Below are 25,595 nucleotides of genomic sequence, written 5' to 3' on the forward strand. Positions count from 1 at the left end.
TGCGCGGCGCCATTTCAGATGTGATATGCGTGGGTTCATCAGTCATAATAATTATTTACAAAAAAAGTTAGCAAAGTACACTAAAATTTGTAATTTTCAACTAGAGTGGGGACCATAGCACATCGATAAAAAGTACTGAAACTAGTTGGAGTAGTGCACGAGATTAAATCACAGTAAACAATAAGAAGTGTTATATCCCTACTGTACATTTCCATTATGGTATCTCGAGCACAGTAGGGATGTAGCACTTCTTATTGTTTTACTGTGATTTAATATTGTGTACTACTCCAGCTTGTTTCAGTACTTTTTATCGATGTGCTGTGGTCCCTACTCTAGTTGAAAATTCCAAATTTTTTAGTGTACTTGTAGAGCATAGATTAATCCATTAATGGCGATTGCAGCATGGCGTTATAAATCATGAATGACTTAAAATTGTGTTACTCTACAAACTGTGTTGTGCATTTCATAGCAAAATGCACTATTACCTATAGAACAATCTTTAATTGTGGCTAAGTTTAGTATCATGATGTGTGTTTTTCAAGTATATAGATGTGTACGTGCATATGCGTACACTACACAGTACACACACACACACACACACACACACACACACACACACACACACACACACACACACACACACACACACACACACACACACACACACACACACACACACACACACACACACACACACACACACACACACACACACACACACACTAATGGTTTTGCCTATTAATGTGTAGAGGTGGCAGCTGCTTATGTATGTAATGGTGATACCATTGTGACCGGATCTGCGAAAACAGGATATAATCGCACAAGCCTAAATTTACAGTATAAAGCATTTAATACATTGGGTGAAATGCTTGCATATTATTGAAAAAAATTTGTAAATGTTTTGAACGCCTCTTTCTTAGTGACGGAAGGGACTAACAATAAAAACCTGGATATCATCTTATTCGCCTGCTCAAGAGGAGTTAGAAAATTGTTGTTTCGTTGCGGTAGACCCAAGGATACGTAAAGTATGAGCGTTTGTTTACATCACGTCGAAACGATCGTAAGCGATCGATTTTCTTCATGAATTTCACCTTTGCATGCAGTGAAGAAGGGCGAGTAAAGGAAAAACTTACCCCGTAATTGATTCCCCTATTCATGGCAAACACGATGGTGAAAATGTTAGGTCCGTACCTCAATCTGTTGGTAAGTTACAACCTTTTTAGTAAATGCCTGTAAATTATTTTCCCTATACTTGCTGTACAAATCGATTTTTTGTTGCTACGTACTTTGTAGGTCTGGAACTCCCAAAGGTAGTGACATATGAAGTTGACACTTTGCCAGTGGGTACACTTGGCTAAGTAGCTTATAAATATTTGGTAAACAGGAATTCAAAAAATATGCAATTATGTCCTGTTTTCACAGATCCGGTCACCATTGCTTTGTTGGTGCTATGCTTTTTGGTACATACATCAGTACACTTGACTTGACTTCAATGAAGACCACCATATCATGGTAATGTCTTCCTGCTGTGTAGCAGATAAAATCAATCATCAATGCCACCTTGAGCTTGTGCACACTAGTGCCTTGACAAATCCTGGCAGCATCTAAATGTTTGATGACAATTGGAACATACGTATGAAAACACCATTGCTGTTCCCTGCTGTGCATCTGGATTTGATACTACGTGTCACACCAGCGTTTATCCATATTTTGAGTCCTTCTAAAGTATCTATTGCATCTATTACAAAACAATCTCTGCTGCTGCACAGGTTGTGTTGTTAACAAAGGAGATCATATACACATTGCCTCTACTCATGTGTTTTGTGCTACGTACCACGTACCAGTCACCCTGATCAATGCGAATAAGTTTCAGATCCTGCCTTACTCCATCTTGCTGACAAAGCTTAGGTCTTTGTGGTGGACGAGGTCACCCAAATAACACTTATATGGGAAGATGATGGTCACACAGTCTAGCTAAATAGATCACCTAACCAATGAAACCTACAACTAGAGATCATGTCTGAAAAGGGAGTAGGCTACACCAAACTTCATTTGCTAATGTGTAAGCAATCTGCTGTGATCTAGTTGTACCTAAAATATTCTCAAACAGTGATGGTGGAAAGCTTCTAAAGAAGGTACTGTAGATTTCTGTGTTTAATAGGCCATGTTTCTACATCATACAATAGAACACCCTATACTACAGCTTGGTGCACTATTCTCTTTATTTACAAGGACAACAACCTGTCAGAGAAGACAGATCTTTACAAAGCTCCAAAAATTGTTGCAGCACGGGACTCTCTAGCAGTGACAAAGGATGACACACAGATTCAGTAGCACTGCCACCAATATAAATAGGCACTCGTGAGTCACACATTTCCCAGCAACCAGAAATTGGATACTGACAGTTAATCCACAAGCACCACCACATTCAATTCAATAGTGGCCTTAATAATGCTGTCCTTCGTAGCTGCCACAATTGTAGTATCATTATCAAGACACAATTCTGTCTTCAAAGATGACAAGGGTACTCTAATTTGTTCATTGACAAGTTTTCCTCTGCAATTATACAGTAGAAGTTGACAGTGCACCGGATCACCATGTTAAAAAACAATAGCAAGAACACATCCTTGTCTCAGTCCATTTGAGACCATAACATGAGCAACACTTGTCATTGGTAGAGATCCTAGTTTGCATGTTATTATGGAAAGACTTAATGATATTAACCAACTTCTCAGGGACACCATACTTAACAAGGATAAACCTCGTAGCTTCTGTGGGTACCAAATCATAAATTTATGTTGCAGTGTTCAAAACAAAATCAAATGTTGTTGCCATCTATGTAAGTTCTCTTTTGCACATCCACACACACACACACACACACACACACACACACACACACACACACACACACACACACACACACACACACACACACACACACACACACACACACACACACACACACACACACACACACACACACACACACACACACACGCACACACACACACACACACCTTCCTTCGTTCTCTGCTACCCCTTCGGGTCACGCAACCTTCCTAATGGGAAGGGACAGACACCAGCAAAAGTGGACAGTCATGCGCACCTGGTTTACTGGCAATAGTCGTGGCACAGCCACGCAGAAACCAGAGGACCCATTGAACTCCAGCAACAGCATGTTCCCTGGCATTGTGACAATGTCCACCTGTCCTAAGTGCAGACTTTAGTTTCCCCAGGGAGGCTTGCAAACCTCCACAGGGGCACCAGGGTGGTGTATATGAAGTGATACCATCATGTGGTATTCTGGACTTGGCACACAGTAACCCAACCTTGTGATCATTGTCAGCTTAGCTGGCTATAAACCATTATCTGTGGCTCACCTCATGGAAGTGCTGACCGACATGGTGTTAAAAAACACCAACACACACACACACACACACACACACACACACACATGTACATTTGCACACCTTAACTTTTGTCTTTTAGTCTGATTAAATAATAATTATTATGAAATGTTTTCATATTTCTTGCTATCTACATGTACAGTACATTATACGTAGCTGTATGCATGATATTACATTGTAATAGGGAGATACTTTAGAGAATGTTTCTAAAGAGCTAGATTGCATTATGAGCACTGGATATTTTGAACTAATTGTACAGCCAAAACGAAGTACTAAAGTTTCACAGATAATTGCTGGTGCTGCAGTTGAGTACAAGTCTGAAGTCCTTCTCCATTATCAGCCAGTAAAGGAACTTTATCACATGAAGCGTATGCATAAAGAACTGTCCGCTGAGAGTGACAGTGTTGATAGCAACAAATCAAACACTCCTCCTAGTACACTAAGGAGTTTGTCATGTATACCAGAAGTATGGAACAGTGAGCAAACAAATGAATTTGTTAGAAAGCTTGGATTTTTAGAAGCACAGAAGGTGGAACAGCAGGTGAAAAGATTTCAGCAACTGAATCAGGTATGTATATTGTGCATGTGTGTACACAATTTATACCAATAACAACTGTTGTGGAAAGGGGTGTGGCCTTAAAATAGCAAGAAGGGTTGAAAAAATTTGTGAAATTAATACTGGTAACCATCTACAAGAATTAACTATCTGCCATGTCAATCTACACAAAAACAGCCAAGCTGTGAAAAAATGGTGTGGCCTTAAAAATCCTGGATGAAAAAAACTTGTGAAATCAAAGGTAGCAGCCAAGAAATGGCTGCAATGATGCAAATATTAAAAATTTAACTTCATTGCAGCCATTTCTTGGCCGCCACCTTTGATTTCACAACTTTTTTCATCCAGGTTTTTAAGGCTACGCCATTTTTTCACAGCTTGGCTGTTTTTGTGTGGGTTTCACTTCTATTTGTACTTTATAAGGCCCCAAAACTAGCCTATGGCTGACTTTGAAGTTTGTTTTTACTTACATTTCTTCTTTCTATACACACAATGATGATTGTTGAAAACAGTCTTATAAATGTATTGTATTGCATGATTTAATTCAATATTTAATACTATTATTGTATTACTCTAATAAAGTGCACATTTTTTTTGAGGACTTCTAATAGAACATACATAGAATGTTCTAGAACAATCTAGTACTTCTATTGGTAGATCTATGAAATTACAAACGTTTGATTATAAGCAGATTTAAACTAGAAATTTCATTTATAAAGCAGAAATTAAGTGAGGTAATAATCCAAGGTAGCAGTAGTTCAGTGGTTAAGGATGCAGGTGTTAGGTATGGAGATCCCTGGTTTGAACTCTGGTAAGGTTTTTTCAACAGTTTTTTGTACACCTTTTTTACTCTGTGGTGATTGCTCTATTAGAGTATCATGATCCCATGATTTTACACTATTTGGTTTTTGCTTTATAGCTTTGTCGGTGAAACTCTATTGCTATTTAAACTATCTAAAAGCACTGCTACAATGTTTAGCCTGTTTACACACCAATTTCCAAGTTATTCGTTTACTCGGTTTACTCTGTATCTGTGACAGAAGTTTGATCTTTTTTATGTGAGTAAATGCTCATAACTCCTTGGATATTCAGATTCACAGCAAACTTGGTATGTGAATCCACCGTTACACGTTATTCATTTGTGCCAATGATCAAGACAATCAAGTTACACGTTTACGTTTTATAGCAATTTTTGCAAAATGTGTGAAAATATATCGAAGCCTTTGTACCCCCCCCCCCCCCCACCCCCCCTGTACGGCTTAAATAGAAGAAAAAAACGAAGAAATTAAACAAAGCTTTGGACACCCACATCTTGCAAATGGCTGTTGTTAATTTAATCAAATTTGCTGTGTGGCCTACCCTAGCTGGGGGACGTATAATGCAAAAGTGGTGTGCTTTGGAGAAGGGACCATGGAGTTATGCACGCCTGAAAAGCTGTTTTCTTTCTTCCTGTCGACATACTCACGGTGGTGTGCCGGCTGTCTTAGCTGCATGTCTTGATACACATTTAGTGACAACTTGGTATAAATATCATGTCCTTTTGCTATTGTGGGCTCCAAAAAGCTGCATTCTGCAACACTCATTTTGCATTCTTGTTTGTTAGTAGTCTTACACTTTTAAACTATAACCTTTAAGTAAAGTAGAAAGTATACGTACATATATAAGGGCAGTAGCGGTGGCTCAGCAGTCATGCTCTAGAGATTGAAATTGATAGTGAGATGTACGTACAGACACACGCACGCACACACACACAGTCACGCACACACGCACACACATATGTACAAACATACACGCATACCCACATACATACACATTCATACATGCGTGCATGCATGAATAAGTACTTTTGAAGTGTGATTATTGAATATCGAACAGAAATTCGTCTTGCATTTAAACATTACATTCACAGTAAATTGTATTATTAATTCAATGATAATTAAGTCCAAAGACACCTTCAAAGGCTTTCATTGGAGTAAGTTTAACACTATTTTTGTTATTACCGAGTGATTGCCTGGCTGGCTGGCTGGCTGGCTGGCTGGCTGGCTGGCTGGCTGGCTGGCTGGCTGGCTGGCTGGCTGGCTGGCTGGCTGGCTGGCTGGCTGGCTGGCTGGCTGGCTGGCTGGCTGGCTGGCTGGCTGGCTGGCTGGCTGGCTGGCTGGCTGGCTGGCTGGCTGGCTGGCTGGCTGGCTGGCTGGCTGGCTGGCTGGCTGGCTGGCTGGCTGGCTGGCTGGCTGGCTGGCTGGCTGGCTGGCTGGCTGGCTGGCTGGCTGGCTGGCTGGCTGGCTGGCTGGCTGGCTGGCTGGCTGGCTGGCTGGCTGGCTGGCTGGCTGGCTGGCTGGCTGGCTGGCTGGCTGGCTGGCTGGCTGGCTGGCTGGCTGGCTGGCTGGCTGGCTGGCTGGCTGGCTGGCTGGCTGGCTGCTGGCTGGCTGGCTGGCTGGCTGGCTGCTGGCTGGCTGGCTGGCTGGCTGGCTGCTGGCTGGCTGGCTGGCTGGCTGGCTGCTGGCCTGGCTGGCTGGCTGGCTGGCTGGCTGGCTGGCTGGCTGGCTGGCTGCTGGCTGGCTGGCTGGCTGGCTGGCTGGCTGGCTGGCCTGGCTGGCTGGCTGGCTGGCTGGCTGCTGGCTGGCTGGCTGGCTGGCTGGCTGGCTGGCTGGCTGGCTGCTGGCTGGCTGGCTGCTGGCTGGCTGGCTGGCTGGCTGCTGGCTGGCTGGCTGGCTGCTGGCTGGCTGGCTGGCTGGCTGGCTGCTGCGCTGGCTGGCTGGCTGGCTGGCTGGCTGGCTGGCTGGCTGGCTGGCTGGCTGGCTGGCTGGCTGGCTGGCTGGCTGGCTGGCTGGCTGGCTGGCTGGCTGCTGGCTGGCTGGCTGCTGGCTGGCTGGCTGGGCTGGCTGGCTGGCTGGCTGGCTGGCTGGCTGGCTGGCTGGCTGCTGGCTGCTGGCTGGCTGGCTGGCTGGCTGGCTGGCTGGCTGGCTGGCTGGCTGGCTGGCTGGCTGGCTGGCTGGCTGGCTGGCTGCTGCTCTGGCTGGCTGGCTGCTGGCTGGCTGGCTGCTGGCTGGCTGGCTGGCTGGCTGGCTGGCTGGCTGGCTGGCTGGCTGCTGGCTGGCTGGCTGGCTGGCTGGCTGGCTGGCTGGCTGGCTGGCTGGCTGGCTGCTGGCTGGCTGGCTGGCTGGCGCTGGCTGGCTGGCTGCTGCTGGCTGGCTGGCTGGCTGGCTGGCTGGCTGGCTGGCTGGCTGGCTGGCTGGCTGGCTGGCTGGCTGGCTGGCTGCTGGCTGGCTGGCTGGCTGGCTGGCTGGCTGGCTGGCTGCTGCTGGCTGGCTGGCTGGCTGGCTGGCTGGCTGGCTGGCTGGCGGCTGGCTGGCTGGGCTGGCTGGCTGGCTGGCTGGCTGGCTGGCTGGCTGGCTGGCTGGCTGGCTGGCTGGCTGGCTGGCTGGCTGGCTGCTGGCTGGCTGGCTGGCTGGCTGGCTGGCTGGCTGGCTGGCTGGCTGGCTGGCTGGCTGGCTGGCTGGCTGGCTGCTGGCTGGCTGGCTGGCTGCTGGCTGGCTGGCTGGCTGGCTGGCTGGCTGGCTGGCTGGCTGGCTGCTGGCTGGCTGGCTGGCTGGCTGGCTGGCTGGCTGGCTGGCTGGCTGGCTGGCTGGCTGGCTGGCTGGCTGCTGGCTGGCTGGCTGGCTGGCTGGCTGGCTGGCTGGCTGGCTGGCTGGCTGCTGGCTGGCTGGCTGCTGGCTGGCTGGCTGGCTGGCTGGCTGGCTGGCTGGCTGGCTGGCTGGCTGGCTGGCTGGCTGGCTGGCTGGCTGGCTGGCTGCTGGCCTGGCTGGCTGGCTGGCTGCTGGCTGGCTGGCTGGCTGGCTGGCTGGCTGGCTGGCTGGCTGGCTGGCTGGCTGCTGGCTGGCTGCTGGCTGGCTGGCTGGCTGGCTGGCTGGCTGGCTGGCTGGCTGGCTGGCTGGCTGCTGGCTGCTGGCTGGCTGGCTGGCTGGCTGGCTGGCTGGCTGGCTGGCTGGCTGGCTGGCTGGCTGGCTGGCTGGCTGGCTGGCTGGCTGGCTGGCTGCTGGCTGGGGCTGGCTGGCTGGCTGGCTGGCTGGCTGGCTGGCTGGCTGGCTGGCTGGCTGGCTGGCTGGCTGGCTGGCTGGCTGGCTGGCTGGCTGGCTGGCTGGCTGGCTGGCTGGCTGCTGGCTGGCTGGCTGGCTGGCTGGCTGGCTGGCTGGCTGGCTGGCTGGCTGGCTGCTGGCTGGCTGGCTGGCTGGCTGGCTGGCTGGCTGGCTGGCTGGCTGGCTGGCTGGCTGGCTGGCTGCTGGCTGGCTGGCTGGCTGGCTGGCTGGCTGGCTGGCTGGCTGGCTGGCTGGCTGGCTGGCTGGCTGGCTGGCTGGCTGGCTGGCTGGCTGGCTGGCTGGCTGGCTGGCTGGCTGGCTGGCTGGCTGCTGGCTGGCTGGCTGGCTGGCTGGCTGGCTGGCTGGCTGGCTGGCTGGCTGGGCTGGCTGGCTGGCTGGCTGGCTGGCTGGCTGCTGGCTGGCTGGCTGGCTGGCTGGCTGGGCTGGCTGGCTGGCTGGCTGGGCTGGCTGGCTGGCTGGCTGGCTGCTGCTGGCCTGGCTGGCTGGGCTGGCTGGCTGGCTGGCTGGCTGGCCTGGCTGGCTGGCTGGCTGGCTGGCTGGCTGGCTGGCTGGCTGGCTGGCTGGCTGGCTGGCTGGCTGGCTGGCTGGCTGGCTGGCTGGCTGCCTGGCTGGCTGGCTGGCTGGCTGGCTGGCTGGCTGGCTGGCTGGGCTGGCTGGCTGGCTGGCTGGCTGGCTGGCTGGCTGGCTGGCTGGCTGGCTGGCTGGCTGGCTGGCTGGGCTGGCTGGCTGGCTGGCTGGCTGGCTGCTGGCTGGCTGGCTGGCTGGCTGGCTGGCTGGCTGGCTGGCTGGCTGGCTGGCTGGCTGGCTGGCTGCTGGCTGGCTGGCTGGCTGGCTGGCTGGCTGGCTGGCTGGCTGGCTGGCTGGGCTGGCTGGCTGGCTGGCTGGCTGGCTGGCTGGCTGCTGGGGCTGGCTGGCTGGCTGGCTGGCTGGCTGGCTGGCTGGCTGGCTGGCTGGCTGGCTGCTGGCTGGCTGGCTGGCTGGCTGGCTGGCTGGCTGGCTGGCTGCTGGCTGCTGGCTGGCTGGCTGGCTGGCTGGGCTGGCTGGCTGGCTGGCTGGGCTGGCTGGCTGGCTGCTGGCTGGCTGGCTGGCTGGCTGGCTTGCTGGCTGGCTGGCTGGCTGCTGGCTGGCTGGCTGGCTGGCTGGCTGGCTGGCTGGCTGGCTGGCTGGCTGGCTGGCTGGCTGGCTGGCGCTGGCTGGCTGGCTGGCTGGCTGGCTGGCTGGCTGGCTGGCTGGCTGGCTGGCTGGCTGGCTGGCTGGCTGGCTGGCTGGCCTGGCTGGCTGGCTGGCTGGCTGGCTGGCTGGCTGGCTGGCTGGCTGGCTGGCTGCTGGCTGGCTGCTGCTGGCTGGCTGGCTGGCTGGCTGGCTGGCTGGCTGCTGGCTGGCTGGCTGGCTGGCTGGCTGGCTGGCTGGCTGGCTGGCTGGCTGGCTGGCTGGCTGGCTGGCTGGCTGGCTGGCTGGCTGGCTGGCTGGCTGGCTGGCTGCTGGCTGGCTGGCTGGCTGGCTTGGCTGGCTGCTGGCTGGCTGGCTGGCTGGCTGGCTGGCTGGCTGGCTGGCTGGCTGGCTGGCTGGCTGGCTGGCTGGCTGGCTGGCTGGCTGGCTGGCTGGCTGGCTGGCTGGCTGGCTGGCTGGCTGGCTGGCTGGCTGGCTGGCTGGCTGGCTGGCTGGCTGGCTGGCTGGCTGGCTGGCTGGCTGGCTGGCTGGCTGGCTGGCTGGCTGGCTGGCTGGCTGGCTGGCTGGCTGGCTGGCTGGCTGGCTGGCTGGCATGGCTGGCTGGCTGGCTGGCTGGCTGGCTGGCTGGCTGGCTGGCTGGCTGGCTGGCTGGCTGGCTGGCTGCTGGCTGGCTGGCTGGCTGGCTGGCTGGCTGGCTGGCTGGCTGGCTGGCTGGCTGGCTGGCTGGCTGGCTGGCTGCTGGCTGGCTGGCTGGCTGGCTGGCTGGCTGGCTGGCTGGCTGGCTGGCTGGCTGGCTGGCTGGCTGGCTGGCTGGCTGGCTGGCTGGCTGGCTGGCTGGCTGGCTGCTGGCTGGCTGCTGGGCTGGCTGGCTGGCTGGCTGGCTGGCTGGCTGGCTGGCTGGCTGGCTGGCTGGCTGGCTGGCTGGCTGGCTGGCTGCTGGCTGGCTGGCTGGCTGGCTGGCTGGCTGGCTGGCTGGCTGGCTGGCTGGCTGCTGGCTGGCTGGCTGGCTGGCTGGCTGGCTGGCTGGCTGGCTGGCTGGCTGGCTGGCTGGCTGGCTGGCTGGCTGGCTGGCTGGCTGGCTGGCTGGCTGGCTGGCTGGCTGGCTGGCTGGCTGCTGGCTGGCTGGCTGGCTGGCTGGCTGGCTGGCTGGCTGGCTGGCTGGCTGGCTGGCTGGCTGGCTGGCTGGCTGGCTGGCTGGCTGGCTGGCTGGCTGGCTGCTGGCTGGCTGGCTGGCTGGGCTGGCTGGCTGGCTGGCTGGCTGGCTGGCTGCTGGCTGGCTGGCTGGCTGGCTGGCTGGCTGGCTGGCTGGCTGGCTGGCTGGCTGGCTGGCTGCTGGCTGGCTGGCTGGCTGGCTGCTGGCTGGCTGGCTGGCTGGCTGGCTGGCTGGCTGGCTGGCTGGCTGGCTGGCTGGCTGGCTGGCTGGCTGGCTGGCTGGCTGGCTGGCTGGCTGGCTGGCTGGCTGGCTGGCTGGCTGGTGGCTGGCTGGCTGGCTGGCTGGCTGGCTGGCTGGCTGGCTGGCTGGCTGGCTGGCTGGCTGGCTGGCTGGCTGGCTGGCTGGCTGCTGGCTGGCTGGCTGGCTGGCTGGCTGGCTGGTGGCTGGCTGCTGGCTGGCTGGCTGGCTGGCTGGCTGGCTGGCTGGCTGGCTGGCTGGCTGGCTGGCTGGCTGGCTGGCTGGCTGGCTGGCTGGCTGGCTGGCTGGCTGGCTGCTGGCTGGCTGCTGGCTGGCTGGCTGGCTGGCTGGCTGGCTGGCTGGCTGGCTGGCTGGCTGGCTGGCTGGCTGGCTGGCTGGCTGGCTGGCTGGCTGGCTGGCTGGCTGGCTGGCTGGCTGGCTGGCTGGCTGGCTGGCTGGCTGGCTGGCTGGCTGGCTGGCTGGCTGCTGGCTGGCTGGCTGGCTGGCTGGCTGGCTGGCTGGCTGGCTGGCTGGCTGGCTGGCTGGCTGGCTGGCTGGCTGGCTGGCTGGCTGGCTGGCTGGCTGGCTGGCTGGCTGGCTGGCTGGCTGGCTGGCTGGCTGGCTGGCTGGCTGGCTGGCTGGCTGGCTGGCTGGCTGGCTGGCTGGCTGGCTGGCTGGCTGGCTGGCTGGCTGGCTGGCTGGCTGGCTGGCTGGCTGGCTGGCTGGCTGGCTGGCTGGCTGGCTGGCTGCTGGCTGGCTGGCTGGCTGGCTGGCTGGCTGGCTGGCTGGCTGGCTGGCTGGCTGGCTGGCTGGCTGGCTGGCTGCTGGCTGGCTGGCTGGCTGGCTGGCTGGCTGGCTGGCTGCTGGCTGGCTGGCTGGCTGGCTGGCTGGCTGGCTGGCTGGCTGGCTGCTGGGCTGGCTGGCTGGCTGGCTGGCTGGCTGGCTGGCTGGCTGGCTGGCTGGCTGGCTGGCTGGCTGCTGGCTGGCTGGCTGGCTGGCTGGCTGGCTGGCTGGCTGGCTGGCTGGCTGGCTGGCTGGCTGGCTGGCTGGCTGGCTGGCTGGCTGGCTGGCTGCTGGCTGGCTGGCTGGCTGCTGGCTGGCTGGCTGGCTGGCTGGCTGGCTGGCTGGCTGGCTGGCTGGCTGGCTGGCTGGCTGGCTGGCTGGCTGGCTGGCTGCTGGCTGGCTGGCTGGCTGGCTGCTGGCTGGCTGGCTGGCTGGCTGGCTGGCTGGCTGGCTGGCTGGGCTGGCCTGGCTGGCTGGCTGGCTGGCTGGCTGGCTGCTGGCTGGCTGGCTGGCTGGCTGGCTGGCTGGCTGGCTGGCTGGCTGGCTGGCTGGCTGGCTGGCTGGCTGGCTGGCTGGCTGGCTGGCTGGCTGGCTGGCTGATCAACCAATTAACTGACTAACTGACTGACTGGCTAGTTTACTGGTTCAGGCATACTGATTGTGGCTATGCTGAATTTTACATTCATTCTTAATAGTCAATTAACAGTAATCATAGAATACCTTAGTTATTGACACAAGTTTGCCTCGGAATCACATACTGACAGCTACATCTGATATTGCACTTAATTCTTATATGATATATGGGTTGGCATAAACAGGGGACCAGAACTAGGACCCAACTTTTTCATGGTTTTTAAACAAATTTATACCTTTTTCTACAGAACTAACTGTGCAAGTTGTAATTGCATGGGAAGATCATTTTTCTCTCATTACACTAATCAATTAGGAATTGCATATTAGAAATGGTCTAGGTAGATAGGTCACTCGTTCTTCACACTGAGCACACTAATTGTTGTGTCAATGTCATTACAGAAACACCATTTTAAAACAACTATTTAGGGGATGATGTTAGTTTCTTTGCGAGTGGTACATATGCAACAAAAATCTATCATTCCCCCTCCCTTCCCATTTTATCATGGTGTACAAACCTTTTGGCAAGTTGAGTAATTGTGTACTTAGCTAAGCCTGTAGGAATTCAATAATACTGCTCATGTACATAGTTGGAGGTGTGCAGAATAAGTGGCCCTCTTTTAGTGGTGTATACTAACCAGTCCAAATGCTTTTAGAAGTAGATCAGCAAGTGCTGGAAAAGGTGATCTGTATAATCAAGACACACGGTAGTGTGTCGTGCGGCCCAAGAAGCCGGCGCGCCACACCGTGAGTATATTGACAGGAAGAACGAAAACGTCATTTTCACACCTTTGTATCTAGGTGATCACTAATCTGATTGGAACCAAATTTGCTACACAGTTGCCCGCCAGCCAAGGGAGTCTACATTCCAAATTTGAAGGAAATCGCTCCAGCCATTTCCGAGATACGAGCTGCCAAAGTTTCGTTTTTTTTTCTTCGTTTTTTTTTTCTTCTTCGTCTTTTCGCACACTTGCAAAAATTGCTATAACAAGCAAACGCGTACTACGATCGCCTTGAAATTTGGCACACAGAAAGGGAGTCCAAAGGCGAATCCTAGCATCAAATTTGGTACAAATCCGATAAATGGTTCAGGAGTTATGACCGATTATTCGCGTAAAACAAGATCGATTTGTTGTCACGCCTACAGGGTAAACCGCTTCATGGAATCAGTTGAAAATTGCTATGTAGATGGAGTAACCATCGTAGGAGTGCCTTTTGGTGGTTTGAAAGGAATCGAGATAAAGACCACGGAGATATGACACAAAACCCAACCTGTGTCACAATTACGCGATCGATTTTTATGAATAAAAAAGTATTAGTTTTCACGCCTACTAGGCAAACCGCTTAGAGCAATGGGCTGAAAATCGGTGTATAGCTGGAATAATCTTCATAGAAAGTCCTTGCAGTAGTACAGAAGAATCGGATTACAAACCTCTGAGTTATGATTCGAAAGCCAACTCCGTGTAGCAAATGCGAGATCGAGATACTCTAATAGAACAGTCACCCTAATAGAGCATTCGGCTAATTTAATTACTCCATTATAGAATTTTATTGCATCACAAGTTATTCTGTAGGGAGTTCAGCTGCAAACAGTTAATGTTATAGACAGTTCAGCAAGAAGACAGTCACCATGTGGAGAGTTAAGCAAATATATCACTATAGAGATTCAGAACATTACAAGTCACACTGAAGAAAGTTCAGCTATAAACAAGTCATGCACTGTGTAGAGAATTCAGCTACAATTAAGTCACTCTCTAGAGAATTCAGTTACACAGAATTCAGCTACACTCAAGTCACTGTGGAGAGAGTTCAGCTACAAACAAATTATCCTTTAGAGTGATCACTACAAACAAAACACTTTGCAGGGTGTTCAGCTGCAACAAATCAACCTTTAGAGCGATCAGCAATGAACAAATCAACACAAATCTACCTGTAGAGAGTTCAGCTACAAACAAATTACCCTGTAGAGAGATTGGCTACAAACAAATCAACCTGCAGAGAGATCAGCTACACACAAATCAACTTGTAGAGAGATCAGCTACAAACAAATCACTTTGTAGAGAGATCAGCTAGAAACTACACACAATGTAAGGAGTTCAGCTACAAACAAATCACCCTGTAGAGAGTTCAGCTAAAACAAATCAACCTGCAGAGAGATCAGCTACAAACAAATCACCTTATAGACAGTTTAGCTACAAACAAATTACCTTGTAGAGAGATCAGCTACAAACAAATCACCCTGTAGAGAGTTCAGCTACAAAAAATCACCCTGTAGAGACATCAACTAGAAACTAGACACAATGTAAGGAGTTCAGCTACAAGCAATCACCCTGTAGAGAGTTCAGCTAAAACAAATCAACCTGCAGAGAGATCAGCTACAAACAAATCACCTTATAGAGAGTTCAGCTACAAACAGATTACCTGTAGAGAGATTGGCTACAAACAAATCAACCTGCAGAGAGATCAGCTACACACAAATCAACTTGTAGAGAGATCAGCTACAAACAAATCACTCTGTAGAGAGATCAGCTAGAAACTACACACAATGTAAGGAGTTCAGCTACAAACAAATCACCCTGTAGAGAGTTCAGCTAAAACAAATCAACCTGCAGAGAGATCAGCTACAAACAAATCACCTTATAGACAGTTTAGCTACAAACAAATTACCTTGTAGAGAGATCAGCTACAAACAAATCACCCTGTAGAGAGTTCAGCTACAAAAAATCACCCTGTAGAGACATCAACTAGAAACTAGACACAATGTAAGGAGTTCAGCTACAAGCAATCACCCTGTAGAGAGTTCAGCTAAAAGAAATCAACCTGCAGAGAGATCAGCTACAAACAAATCACCTTATAGAGAGTTCAGCTACAAACAGATTACCTGTAGAGAGATCAGCTACAAACAAATCAACCTGCAGAGAGATCAGCTACACACAAATCAACTTGTAGAGAGATCAGCTACAAACAAATCACTCTGTAGAGAGATCAGCTAGAAACTACACACAATGTAAGGAGTTCAGCTACAAACAAATCACCCTGTAGAGAGATCAGCTACAAACTAGACACAAAGTAAGGAGTTCAGCTACAAGCAAATTACCCTGTAGAGAGTTCATCTACAAACAAATCAACCTGTAGAGCAATCAGCTAGAAACAAATCACCCTGAAGAGAGGTCAGCTACAAAAATACAAATCACCCTGAAGAGAGGTCAGCTCCGTACAAAAAAATCACCCTGTAGAGAGATCAGCTACAAACAAATTACCCTGTAGAGAGATCAGCTACAAGCAAAACGCCCTGTAGAGAGTTCAGCAACAAAGAAACCACCATGTAGAGAGTTCAGCTACAAACAAATTACCCTGTAGAGAGATCGGCTACAAACAAATCAGCCTGTAGAGAGTTCAGCTAAAACAAATCAACCTGCAGAGAGATCAACTACAAACAAATCACCTTATAGAGAGTTCAGCTACAAACAAATTACCCTATAGAGAGATCGGCTACAAACAAATCAACCTGCAGAGAGATCAGCTACACACAAATCAACTTGTAGAGAGATCAACTACAAACGAATCACCCTGTAGAGAGATCAGCTAGAAACTACACACAATGTAAGGAGTTCAGCTACAAATAAATCACCCTGTAGAGAGTTCAGCTAAAACAAATCAACCTGCAGAGAGATCAGCTACAAACAAATCACGTTTTAGACAGTTCAGCTACAAATAAATTACCTTGTAGAGAGATTGGCTACAAACAAATCAACCTGCAGAGAGATCAGCTACACACAATTCAACTTGTAGAGAGATCAGCTACAAACAAATCACCCTGTAAAGAGATCAGCTAGAAACTAGACACAATGTAAGGAGTTCAGCTACAAGCAAATCACCGTGTAGAAAGTTCAGCTACAAACAAACCAACCTGTAGATTGATCAGCTAGAAACAAATCACCCTGAAGAGAGGTCAGCTACAAAAAAAACCACCCTGTAGAGAGATCAGCTAGAAACAAATCACCCTGAAGAGAGGTCAGCTACAAACAAAACACTTTGCAGAGAATTCAGCTACAAACAAATCAGCTTGTATAGAGATCAGTTATACACAAATCAACCTGTAGAGAGATAAGCTACAAGCAAAACACCCTGTAGAGAGTTCAGCAACAAAGAAACCACCATGTAAAGAGTTCAGCTGCAAACAAATCACCTTATAGAGAGTTCAGCTACAAACAAATTACCCTGTAGAGAGATCAGCTAGAAACTAGACACAATGTAAGGAGTTCAGCTACAAGCAAATCACCCTTTAGTGAGTTCAGCAACAAACAAATCAACCTGCAGTGAGATCACCTACAAAAAAGCACCTTGTACAGAGTTCAGCTACAAACAAATTACCCTGTAGAGAGATCGGCTACAAACAAATCAACCAGTAGAAAGATCAGCTACACACAAATCAACTTGTAGAGAGATCAGCTACAAACAAATCACCCTGTAGAGAGATCAGCTAGAAACTAGACACAATGTAAGGAGTTCAGCTACAAGTAAATCACCCTGTAGAGAGTTCAGCTAAAACAAATCAACCTGCAGAGAGATCAGCTACAAATAAATCACTTTACAGACAGTTCAGCTACAAACAAATTACCTTGTAGAGAGACCGGCTGCAAATTAATCAACCTGCAGAGAGATCAGCTACACACAAATCAACTTGTAGAGAGATCAGCTACAAACAAATCACCCTGTAGAGAGTTCAGCTAAAACAAATCAACCTGCAGAGAGATCAGCTACAAACAAATCACGTTTTAGACAGTTCAGCTACAAATAAATTACCTTGTAGAGAGATTGGCTACAAACAAATCAACCTGCAGAGAGATCAGCTACACACAATTCAACTTGTAGAGAGATCAGCTACAAACAAATCACCCTGTAGAGAGATCAGCTAGAAACTAGATACAATGCAAGGAGTTCAGCTACAAGCAAAATCACCCTTTAGTGAGTTCAGCTACAAACAAATCAACCTGCAGTGAGATCACCCACAAAAACGCACTTGTGCAGAGTTTAGTTACAAACAAATCACCCTGTATCAGGTAGAAGAATTCACCTTGTAGAGAGTTCAGCAACAAAGAAACCACCATGTAGAGAGTTCAGCTGCAAACAAATCACCCAGTAGAAAGATCAGCTAGAAGAAGTTACCTTGTAGAGAGTTCAGTTACAAAGAAACCATCATATAGAGAGTTCAGCTACAAAGAAATTACCCCGTAGAGAGTTCAGCTAGAAGAAGTCACCTTGTAAAGAGTTCAGCTACAAAGAAACCATCATGTACAGAGTTCAGCTACAAAGAAACCACCTGTACAGAATTCAACTACAAACAAATTACCCTGTATAGAGATCAGCTAGAAGAAGTTACCTTGTAGATAGTTCAGCTACAACAATTCACCCTGTAGAAAGATCAGCTAGAAGAAGTAACCTTGTAGAGTGTTCAGTTGCAAAGAAACTATCATGTAGAGAGTTCAGCTGCAAACAAATCACTCTGTAGAGAGTTCAGCTACAAAGAAACCGCCATGTAGAGAGTTCAGCCTCATACAAACCACCTTGTAGAGAATTCAACTACAACAAATCACCCTGTAGAGAAGAAGTTACCTTGTAGCTACAAAGCAACCATAATGTAGGGAGTTCAGCTACAAAGAAACCACCATGTAGAGAGTTTAGCTGCAAACAAATCACCTGTAGAGAGTTCAGCTGGACGAAGTCACCTTGTAGAGAGTTCAGCTACAAAGAAACCATCATGTAGAGAGTTCAGCTGCAAACAAATCACCCTGCAGAGAGTTCAGCTACAAAAAAATCACCCTGTAGAGAGTTCAGCTAGATGAAGTCACCTTATAGAGAGTTCAGCTACAAAGAAACCATCATGTAGAGAGTTTGGCTACAAAGACACTACCATGTAGAGAGTTTAGCTGCAAACAAATCACCTGTAGAGAGTTCAGCTAGAAACAAAATACCCTGTAGAGAGACCAGCTAGAAGAGGTTACCTTGTAGAGAGTTCAGCTACAAAGAAACCATCCTGTATATAGTTCAGCTACATTTCAAGTCACCCAGTAGAGAGATCAGCTGCAAAAAAATATCCTGTGGGGAATAATGGGCATGTAATAAATATATGTATATAATTTGTATAATTACTAATAAAATCAAAAATAATTGAAGTACTAAAATTCTTCTTTAAGTTCTTTTCTTCTTCCTGTAGTAAAGAAAAAAACACATGGGTTAAAAATACAAATACAAAAAGAAGTGATATCTAATCAAAAACAGCCAAACTGTGAAAAAAGGTGCGGCCCCCAAAAAGGCCATGGTGAAAAAAGATGTGAAATCCAAGGTGGCGGCCAAGAAATGGCTGTGATGGTAGGTTAATGGTTACATTTTAATAACGACAATTCAGGTAAATTTGGTGCCAAGACCAAGCGGCACAAAATTCACCTGAATTGTCGTTATTAAAATGTAACCATTAACCTACCATCACAGCCATTTCTTGGCCGCCACCTTGGATTTCACATCTTTTTTCACCATGGCCTTTTTGGGGGCCGCACCTTTTTTCACAGCTTGGCTGTTTTTGATTAGATATATAATACAAGGTGATATGCCTTAACAGCTAAAAAATATGTAATATTATCATACAGTACGATAGTACTGTGTAGTAGGGACCACATAGGAGTAGGCGTGGACCATGAAAAAAATTTCATCCAAAAACCAGCCTCACTTTTCCCAGACGATGATGAGGCAGTATTGGTCAGGCAAAACTAAGCAAAACAAGCCTTCAGATCAACCCGAAATGCTTTGAACAAGTTGCTACGGAATGTTTTTTTTTTTTTAAATTATTTAACGGAATTTTCTACTGACTGAGTAACTGACTGACTGATTCCTTCAGACAAGCGTAACTCGATAATGGCTAAGGCTACAGGCTTTGGCCCGAAAGGTGGCTTTTGGCATACCACAGTACGTACAATACATTCTTCATTGACTTACCAGTGTCCTCCTGTGTGTCCCATTCATCTTTGCTGAGAACAAAGTGTCTATTTGGTGGTAGCATGGGATGGCTTCCCTTTGTAACAGAAATCATCCGTATTTTTCATAGTAGCTACTTTGATTGCAGTGGTGCTTTTCGAACAGTTCTTGATTCATACTGCTGTGTAGTGGGTTGAACATAACCGACAATGAAGCGTAATGGATAATTCACTTTTCAGATGATAATTTATATTTAATCAAAAACAGTCAAGCTGTAAAAAAAGGTGCAGCCCCCAAAAAGGCCATGGTGAAAAAAAAGTGAAATCCAAGGTGGTGGCCAAGAAATGGCTGTGATGGTAGGTTAATGGTAAAAATTTAATAACTCAAGTGAATTTGGTGTCAAGACCAAGCGGCACCAAATTCACCTGAATTGTTGTTATTAAATTTTTTACCATTAACCTACAATTACAGCCATTTCTTGGTCACCACCTTGGATTTCACATCTTTTTCACCATGAACTTTTAGGGGCCACACCCTTTTTTTTACAGCTTGACTGTTTTTGATTAGATATCACTTCTTTTTGTATTTGTATACCCCAAATCCGGCCTATGAACTCTCTACATTTTGTCTAGTTTCTATCTGATCTCTCTACAGGGTGGTTTGTTTGCAGCTGGACTCTCTACAGGGTGATCTGTTTGTAACTGAGCTCTCTACAGGATGACTTGTTTTCTAGCTAATCTCTCTATAGGGAAACTTGTTTGTAGATAAACTCTTTACAGGATGGTTTCAGTGTAGCTGAACTCTCTACAGGGTGATCTATTACAGGATGATTTTTTGTAGCTGCATGGACTCTCTACAAGGTGACTTGTTTGTAACTGACTGTCTGCAGGGTGATTTATTTGTAGATGAGATCTCTATAGGGTGACTTGTTTGTAGTCTGCTGGGTTACTTGTTTTGTAGCTGATCTCTATACTGTCGCTAGTTTGCAGCTGAATTCTCTACAGGGTAGTTTCGTTGTGGCTGATCTCTGTACAGGGTGACTAGTTTCTGCCAGAACTCTTACCAGAACTCTCTACAGGGTGACTTGTTTGCAGCTGAACTCTCTACATGGTTACTTGGTTCTACCTGATCTTTGGCTTATTTCTACCTGATGTCTCTACAGAGTAACATTTTGTAGTTGATCTCTCTACATGGTGACTGGTTTCTAGCTGATTTCTTTACAGGCTAAATTATTTCCAGCTGATCTCTCTACAGGGTGACTTGTTTCTAGCTGATCTACTAGGGTGATTTGTTTGTAGCTGAACTCTCCACATGGTGACTTGGTTCTCTGCATGCAGGGTAAATCATTTCTAGCTAATTTCTCTACATGGTGACTTGTGTCTTGATGATCTATCTACAGGGTGGTTTGTTTGTAACTAAATTTTCTACAGGGAAATTATTTTGTTTGTAGCTGAAATCTCTATGGGGAGATTTGTTTGTAGCTGATCTTTCTACAGGGTGAGTTGTTTGTAGCTGATCTTTCTACAGGGTGAGTTGTTTCTATCTGATATCACTAGGGTGATTTATTTGCAGCTGAATTCTTTACAGGGTGACTTGTTTGTAGCTGATCTCTCTGCAAGTGAGTTTTTCTAGCTGAGCTCTCTACAGGGTGACTTAATTGCTTGTAGCTGAACACTGTACAAGGTGATTTGTTTGTGGCTGAACTCTCTACAGGGTGAATTGGTTTCAACCTACAGGGTGACTTGTAATGGTTAGTGCTCGGCGGTATTGAAATTTGAATACACGGTATTAGTAACAGGAAACATCATGGTATATTGATATATACGTAGTTAGATCGTTATTGTAACTATTGCAATGTTTATTGGGCCTAGTATGAACAGGAACTCATCGAGTCCGTAGGACGAGGGAGCATGTAACTCCATAAACGGCGAAATTCAAACATGGCGTCGCAATTTATTAATAGTAATTTAAACAATAACCGTATAAGGATAAACACATACCGCGCATGCTTGCTAAACCTATTACTACTGGCACAATAGTTATACTGTAGTCTTCTTGCTCCAGCAGTGAGCGATGAAACTTGATTCCGTCAGTATTTACTGCAGATACTCTGTGCTGCCGCCGTGGACTGATAGCCGACCCACTTACATTACGTGGTAAGCAAGAATGTTTCCTAGCAGTCTCCAAAACATCTTGTCACTATTTCACTCCGTTAGTTAAGCCTTTTCCTCGACGTTTCCTTCCTTGCCATTCCTTTCTTTCACGAATTAATCCAGGCGCTGCATATTTGTGGCATGATTATTACGTAATTCTTTACCCTACGATACAACCTTTACTATATAAGGAATATACTATGTTAAGAAAAGTCCGCCTTGTTTGAATTTTGCTGTTTACGTTGTGAGTATGCGGAGTTACATGCTCCCTCGTCCTACGGACTCGATGAGCTCCTGGTATGAAGCAGTATGCATCCAAAAAACTAAAAAGTATATAGTTCAGTACAAGTAGACATGTGCTGTAATGTGAGAACCTCAAGTTTTTGTTTAGGGTGTGTCTGCTAAACCATCAACAAATTGGGTAATTAAACACCAAAGGCTGGGTTAAAAGCAATCCTATACTGGTATTCATCGATATACCAGTATTTTGATATATCGGTTGTCAAAGGCTGTCACAGTATGATAATCGGTCATGATAATTTTTCATGATAAACGGTATTACCGGTATATCGCAGAGCACTAGTAATGGTCTGAATCTTTAGAGTGATTTATTTGTAGTTGCATGGTGACTGTTCTATAAGGCAGCTGAATGCTCTATTAGGGTGACTGTTCTATTAGAGTATCTTGATCTTGGTTTTGCTACACGTAGTTCGCTTTCAAATCATAACTAGGTGGTTTGTAGCCCCGCTCCTTCTGTACTACTGCAAGGACTTTCTATGATAATCATTCCAGCTACACACCTATTTTCAGCTCATTGCTTTAAGCGGTTTGCCTGGTAGGTGTGAAAACTAATAGTTTTTTTTGTTCATAAAATTCGATCACATAATTGTGACACAGGTTGAGTTTTGTGTCATATCTCCATGGTTTTTATCTCGATTCCTTTCAAACCACAAAAAGACACTCCAACGATGGTTATTCCATCTACACAGCAATTTTTAACTCATTCCTCCAAGCAGTTTACCCTGTGGACGTGACAAAAGTTCAACCTTATTTTATGCAAATAATTGGCCATAACTCCGTAAATCTTCATCGGATTCCTACCAAATGTGGTGCTGAGATCTGCTTTAATGAGCCCTCTAAGTATGCCAAATTTCAGCCCAATTGGTGCATGCTTTGGTGTTTTATGGCGGATGTTGTGAAGTGTGCAAAATGAAGAAGAAAAAAACGAAACAATTAAAATGAAATTTTGGTCGCTCGTATCTCGGAAATGACTGGAGCGATTTTCTTCAAATTTGGTATGTGGACTTCCCTTCCTGGACGGCACTTTTGTAGCAAATGTGGTTCCAATTGGATAAGAGATCACAGAGGTACATAGGCGTGAAAATCGCTTTTTTTTTCTCCCTTTCAATATCTCACGGTGTAGTGTGCCGGCTTCTTGGGCTGCATGACACACTACCGTGTGTCTTGATATAACTGGGGTGCACAATAACACTTCTTATTGTTTTACTGTGATTTAATATCGTGCACTATTCCAGCTTGTTTCTGTACTTTTTATTGATGTGCTATAGTCCTGCTCTAGTGGAAAATTCCAATTTTTTTGTGTACTTGTTAAAATTAATATAATTTTATGAAAGTTTGGCCCCAGTAGGCTTTGGTCCATGGTCCTCAGACCCACTGTTGCATGCACTTCACATAAATTCACCTCTTGTACCATTAGAAATATGTAATCAAGCAATATAGTCAATTACTTTGTGATAGGATCACTTTTCTTTTAGACTGCTCAAACTTTATATCGCACCATGTTAAAACTAAGGGATCTGGGACATCCAGGTTATCTCAAGAAAACAGATATTATTCGATGCAATGATAAACTTGAAGATGCTAAGGAAACAGTATGTACCTGCACAATGTGAAGAACATTTTGTTCATATGTGCTACGTATTTACTACAGGTTAATGATACAGATAATAAACTTAAAAAATGGATAACTACAATCAGAAACTTATACAAAACTTATGATAAGTTGATGTTTTTCAGTGTCTCTAAAATTCTTTCCTTTCATGACATTTTGACATCAGGAGACTTTTCTGTTAATGAAATGATGCAGGAGATTGGGGTTCTGTTTAAAAATGATAGTGAAACTGCAAAAAAATTAAAAGTAGCTGTGCAGGTATGAAAAACTAATTTTCTATGCATACCAATAACTTATACGTATGTATGTGTCTGTGTATAGAATTCTAGGGATGTTATTATGGACACTGAAGTTACAATGTCATTTTCAAATGAAGCACCAGTAGAATATGTTGGAAAATACTTGAGACACTTATGCAGTGATAGCTCTGTGACTAAGTACTTTTTATACAGCAGATCTCAACCCAGAACAGTAATTGGAGGAAAAGAGTTGTTGCCTGTAAGTGAATTGTTGTAACAAACTTACATGCATCTTCTATGCAATGCCTTCTATGCAATGAACATCCTGTCATGTTTCTTCTGTGAACCACTCTCACAAGTTTTATGTTCTTGAGTGCTTTAATTCCTGTGTAATTTCTTGAAATCTAAAGCAGGAATTTTGTAATTTATTTTCCACATACAGTTCCAGGAGATTGTCCGTTATGCTCCAAATTATAACAATGGACAATTAGTTCGTCTACTTGTTGAAATCTATGATGGAGTACCTGAATCCTATGAAGTGTTCCATTGTAGTGAAGACTCTACCGAAGAAGACTTGAGACTGTTTTTACACAGAGCTTATACATTTAGGTAAGTGTGTAACTATCTGAATATTACCAATATAATACACCATCCATCTCCCTTGATTCTTTCTGTATATAAACAAGTTGATGTATGCTACTTCTAAACCAGGCACCCATGCAGTTAATACTAACTAAATAGGCATTTAATCAGCCATCTATTATTAATTCAGCTAGATAATTAGATTTGTAAAAACTGTAATTTAGCATATTTCATAATTCATAAATTATTTTGTTATTTAGTAATTATGTTGCTATGCACTGCTAACAAAGCATAACTATAACAAGCCACTTTAAGTCACAAATTTGTGTATCTTTTCAACTGTTTTATAATGTGTCTATCGTGTTTTCTCACACAAATTGTTTAGAAAAAGCCTTGAGGCTGCCTATCATTTTTTGATTGCACAAGTACTATGTGACACGCCCACTTTCTCTTTGAAGGAATTCATTCATTGTGGGCCAGATATGTTGTTTTTCAGTTGTTTTATGCCCATATAGTCTGTTGTAAAAGCCATTCGGGAACTCACTTCACCTGTTTTCAAACTGGTACAAATATAGACCGCCTCAATACTAAAGCTTAACTACTAGGAAGGTTTATACTGGTTCTGTGCCACCTTCATTTCTCACATACAGGCTGCTTTTAGCATAAGCCACTTTGCTCACGTGGGTGCGGAAAGACAAACAACTATACAAACAAACACATACATACATACATACGTACATATATACATACAAACGCACACACGTTTTTCAGAAAACAGTTTCAGTAAACCAGGTGCACGCCCACAGCTGGCCGAAGGCCATGCAGCTGTGGTTATGCACCTAGTTTAAAAATATTATGTCATGTCACCTGGCTGCTATGACATGACATAGCAGCTAGGTAATACCTATGTATTACCTAAGCCATCTTTTACACATCCTTATAAAATGATTTGATGTAAGGGAAATACTTACTTTTAGCATCCAACCAATTCACCTTTCAAAGTGTACACTGCATGTACTTGTAATATACTTTTAATAATATATGTACCTGTACTTCATTGTAATAATGTTTTTTTTTTATCTTGTTTGTAGACGTCAAACTTTTACCATCCTGGAAGTCAATAAACTTCCTTACAAGCTTCAAGAAGTAAGTGTGCCATTCTGTTGCTTAGCATTTACATTAGAGGTGTACCGATAGAGAAATTATAAACCGATCCGATATTAACCAATATACTGAGTCTGAACATTGACACCGATCCGATATACCAATATAATAAAGTGTAGGTATTCATTTAGATTGGAGGAAACTAGGGAACTTTAACATTTTATTTTCTTGTCATAAGATACACTTAGTAAGCAGTTCACAGTGTTAACAATCACTGGTAATGCTTGAGTGCCTGCGGTGGTGTGGTCTCAATTAACAACCCAGACAATGAAGCACCCACTAAATATTTTAATGCATGCTCCCACCAAGATGAGTCCGCATTACTCCGTATTTTAATATCTTGTAAAGATGGCTGGTTGTTTCAAGCCATGTTTCTAGTTTATTCATCCCATAGTTGCTTTTTATAGCTCTCCACTATGATCATTTGTTGTATGGTTGGTAAGTATTGTAACAATGGATGTTTGCTATGTGTATATTTCTATGACTTCTCATGGCGTAGTGCTTCTTTTCAAGTATATATAAAATTGCTGTTTACCCAGCCTT

The 25,595-nt window shown here is 46.9% G+C and overlaps 1 protein-coding gene across 1 annotated transcript in view; it reads left to right on the plus strand.

The window, feature by feature from the left end:
- The window catches only part of LOC136263016 (uncharacterized), a 128,442-nt gene that overhangs the window by 46,533 nt on the left and 56,314 nt on the right, over window positions 1-25,595 (plus strand). Inside the window, exons 19-24 of the mRNA XM_066057455.1 lie at window positions 3,592-3,975; window positions 22,931-23,047; window positions 23,107-23,325; window positions 23,389-23,565; window positions 23,749-23,915; window positions 24,980-25,034. Of these exons, the coding sequence (XP_065913527.1) occupies window positions 3,592-3,975; window positions 22,931-23,047; window positions 23,107-23,325; window positions 23,389-23,565; window positions 23,749-23,915; window positions 24,980-25,034 (1,119 nt within the window). The remainder of the gene's footprint in view (window positions 1-3,591; window positions 3,976-22,930; window positions 23,048-23,106; window positions 23,326-23,388; window positions 23,566-23,748; window positions 23,916-24,979; window positions 25,035-25,595) is intronic.

The sequence above is a fragment of the Dysidea avara genome, chromosome 8, assembly GCF_963678975.1.
Source record: "Dysidea avara chromosome 8, odDysAvar1.4, whole genome shotgun sequence".
Taxonomy (NCBI): domain Eukaryota; kingdom Metazoa; phylum Porifera; class Demospongiae; order Dictyoceratida; family Dysideidae; genus Dysidea; species Dysidea avara.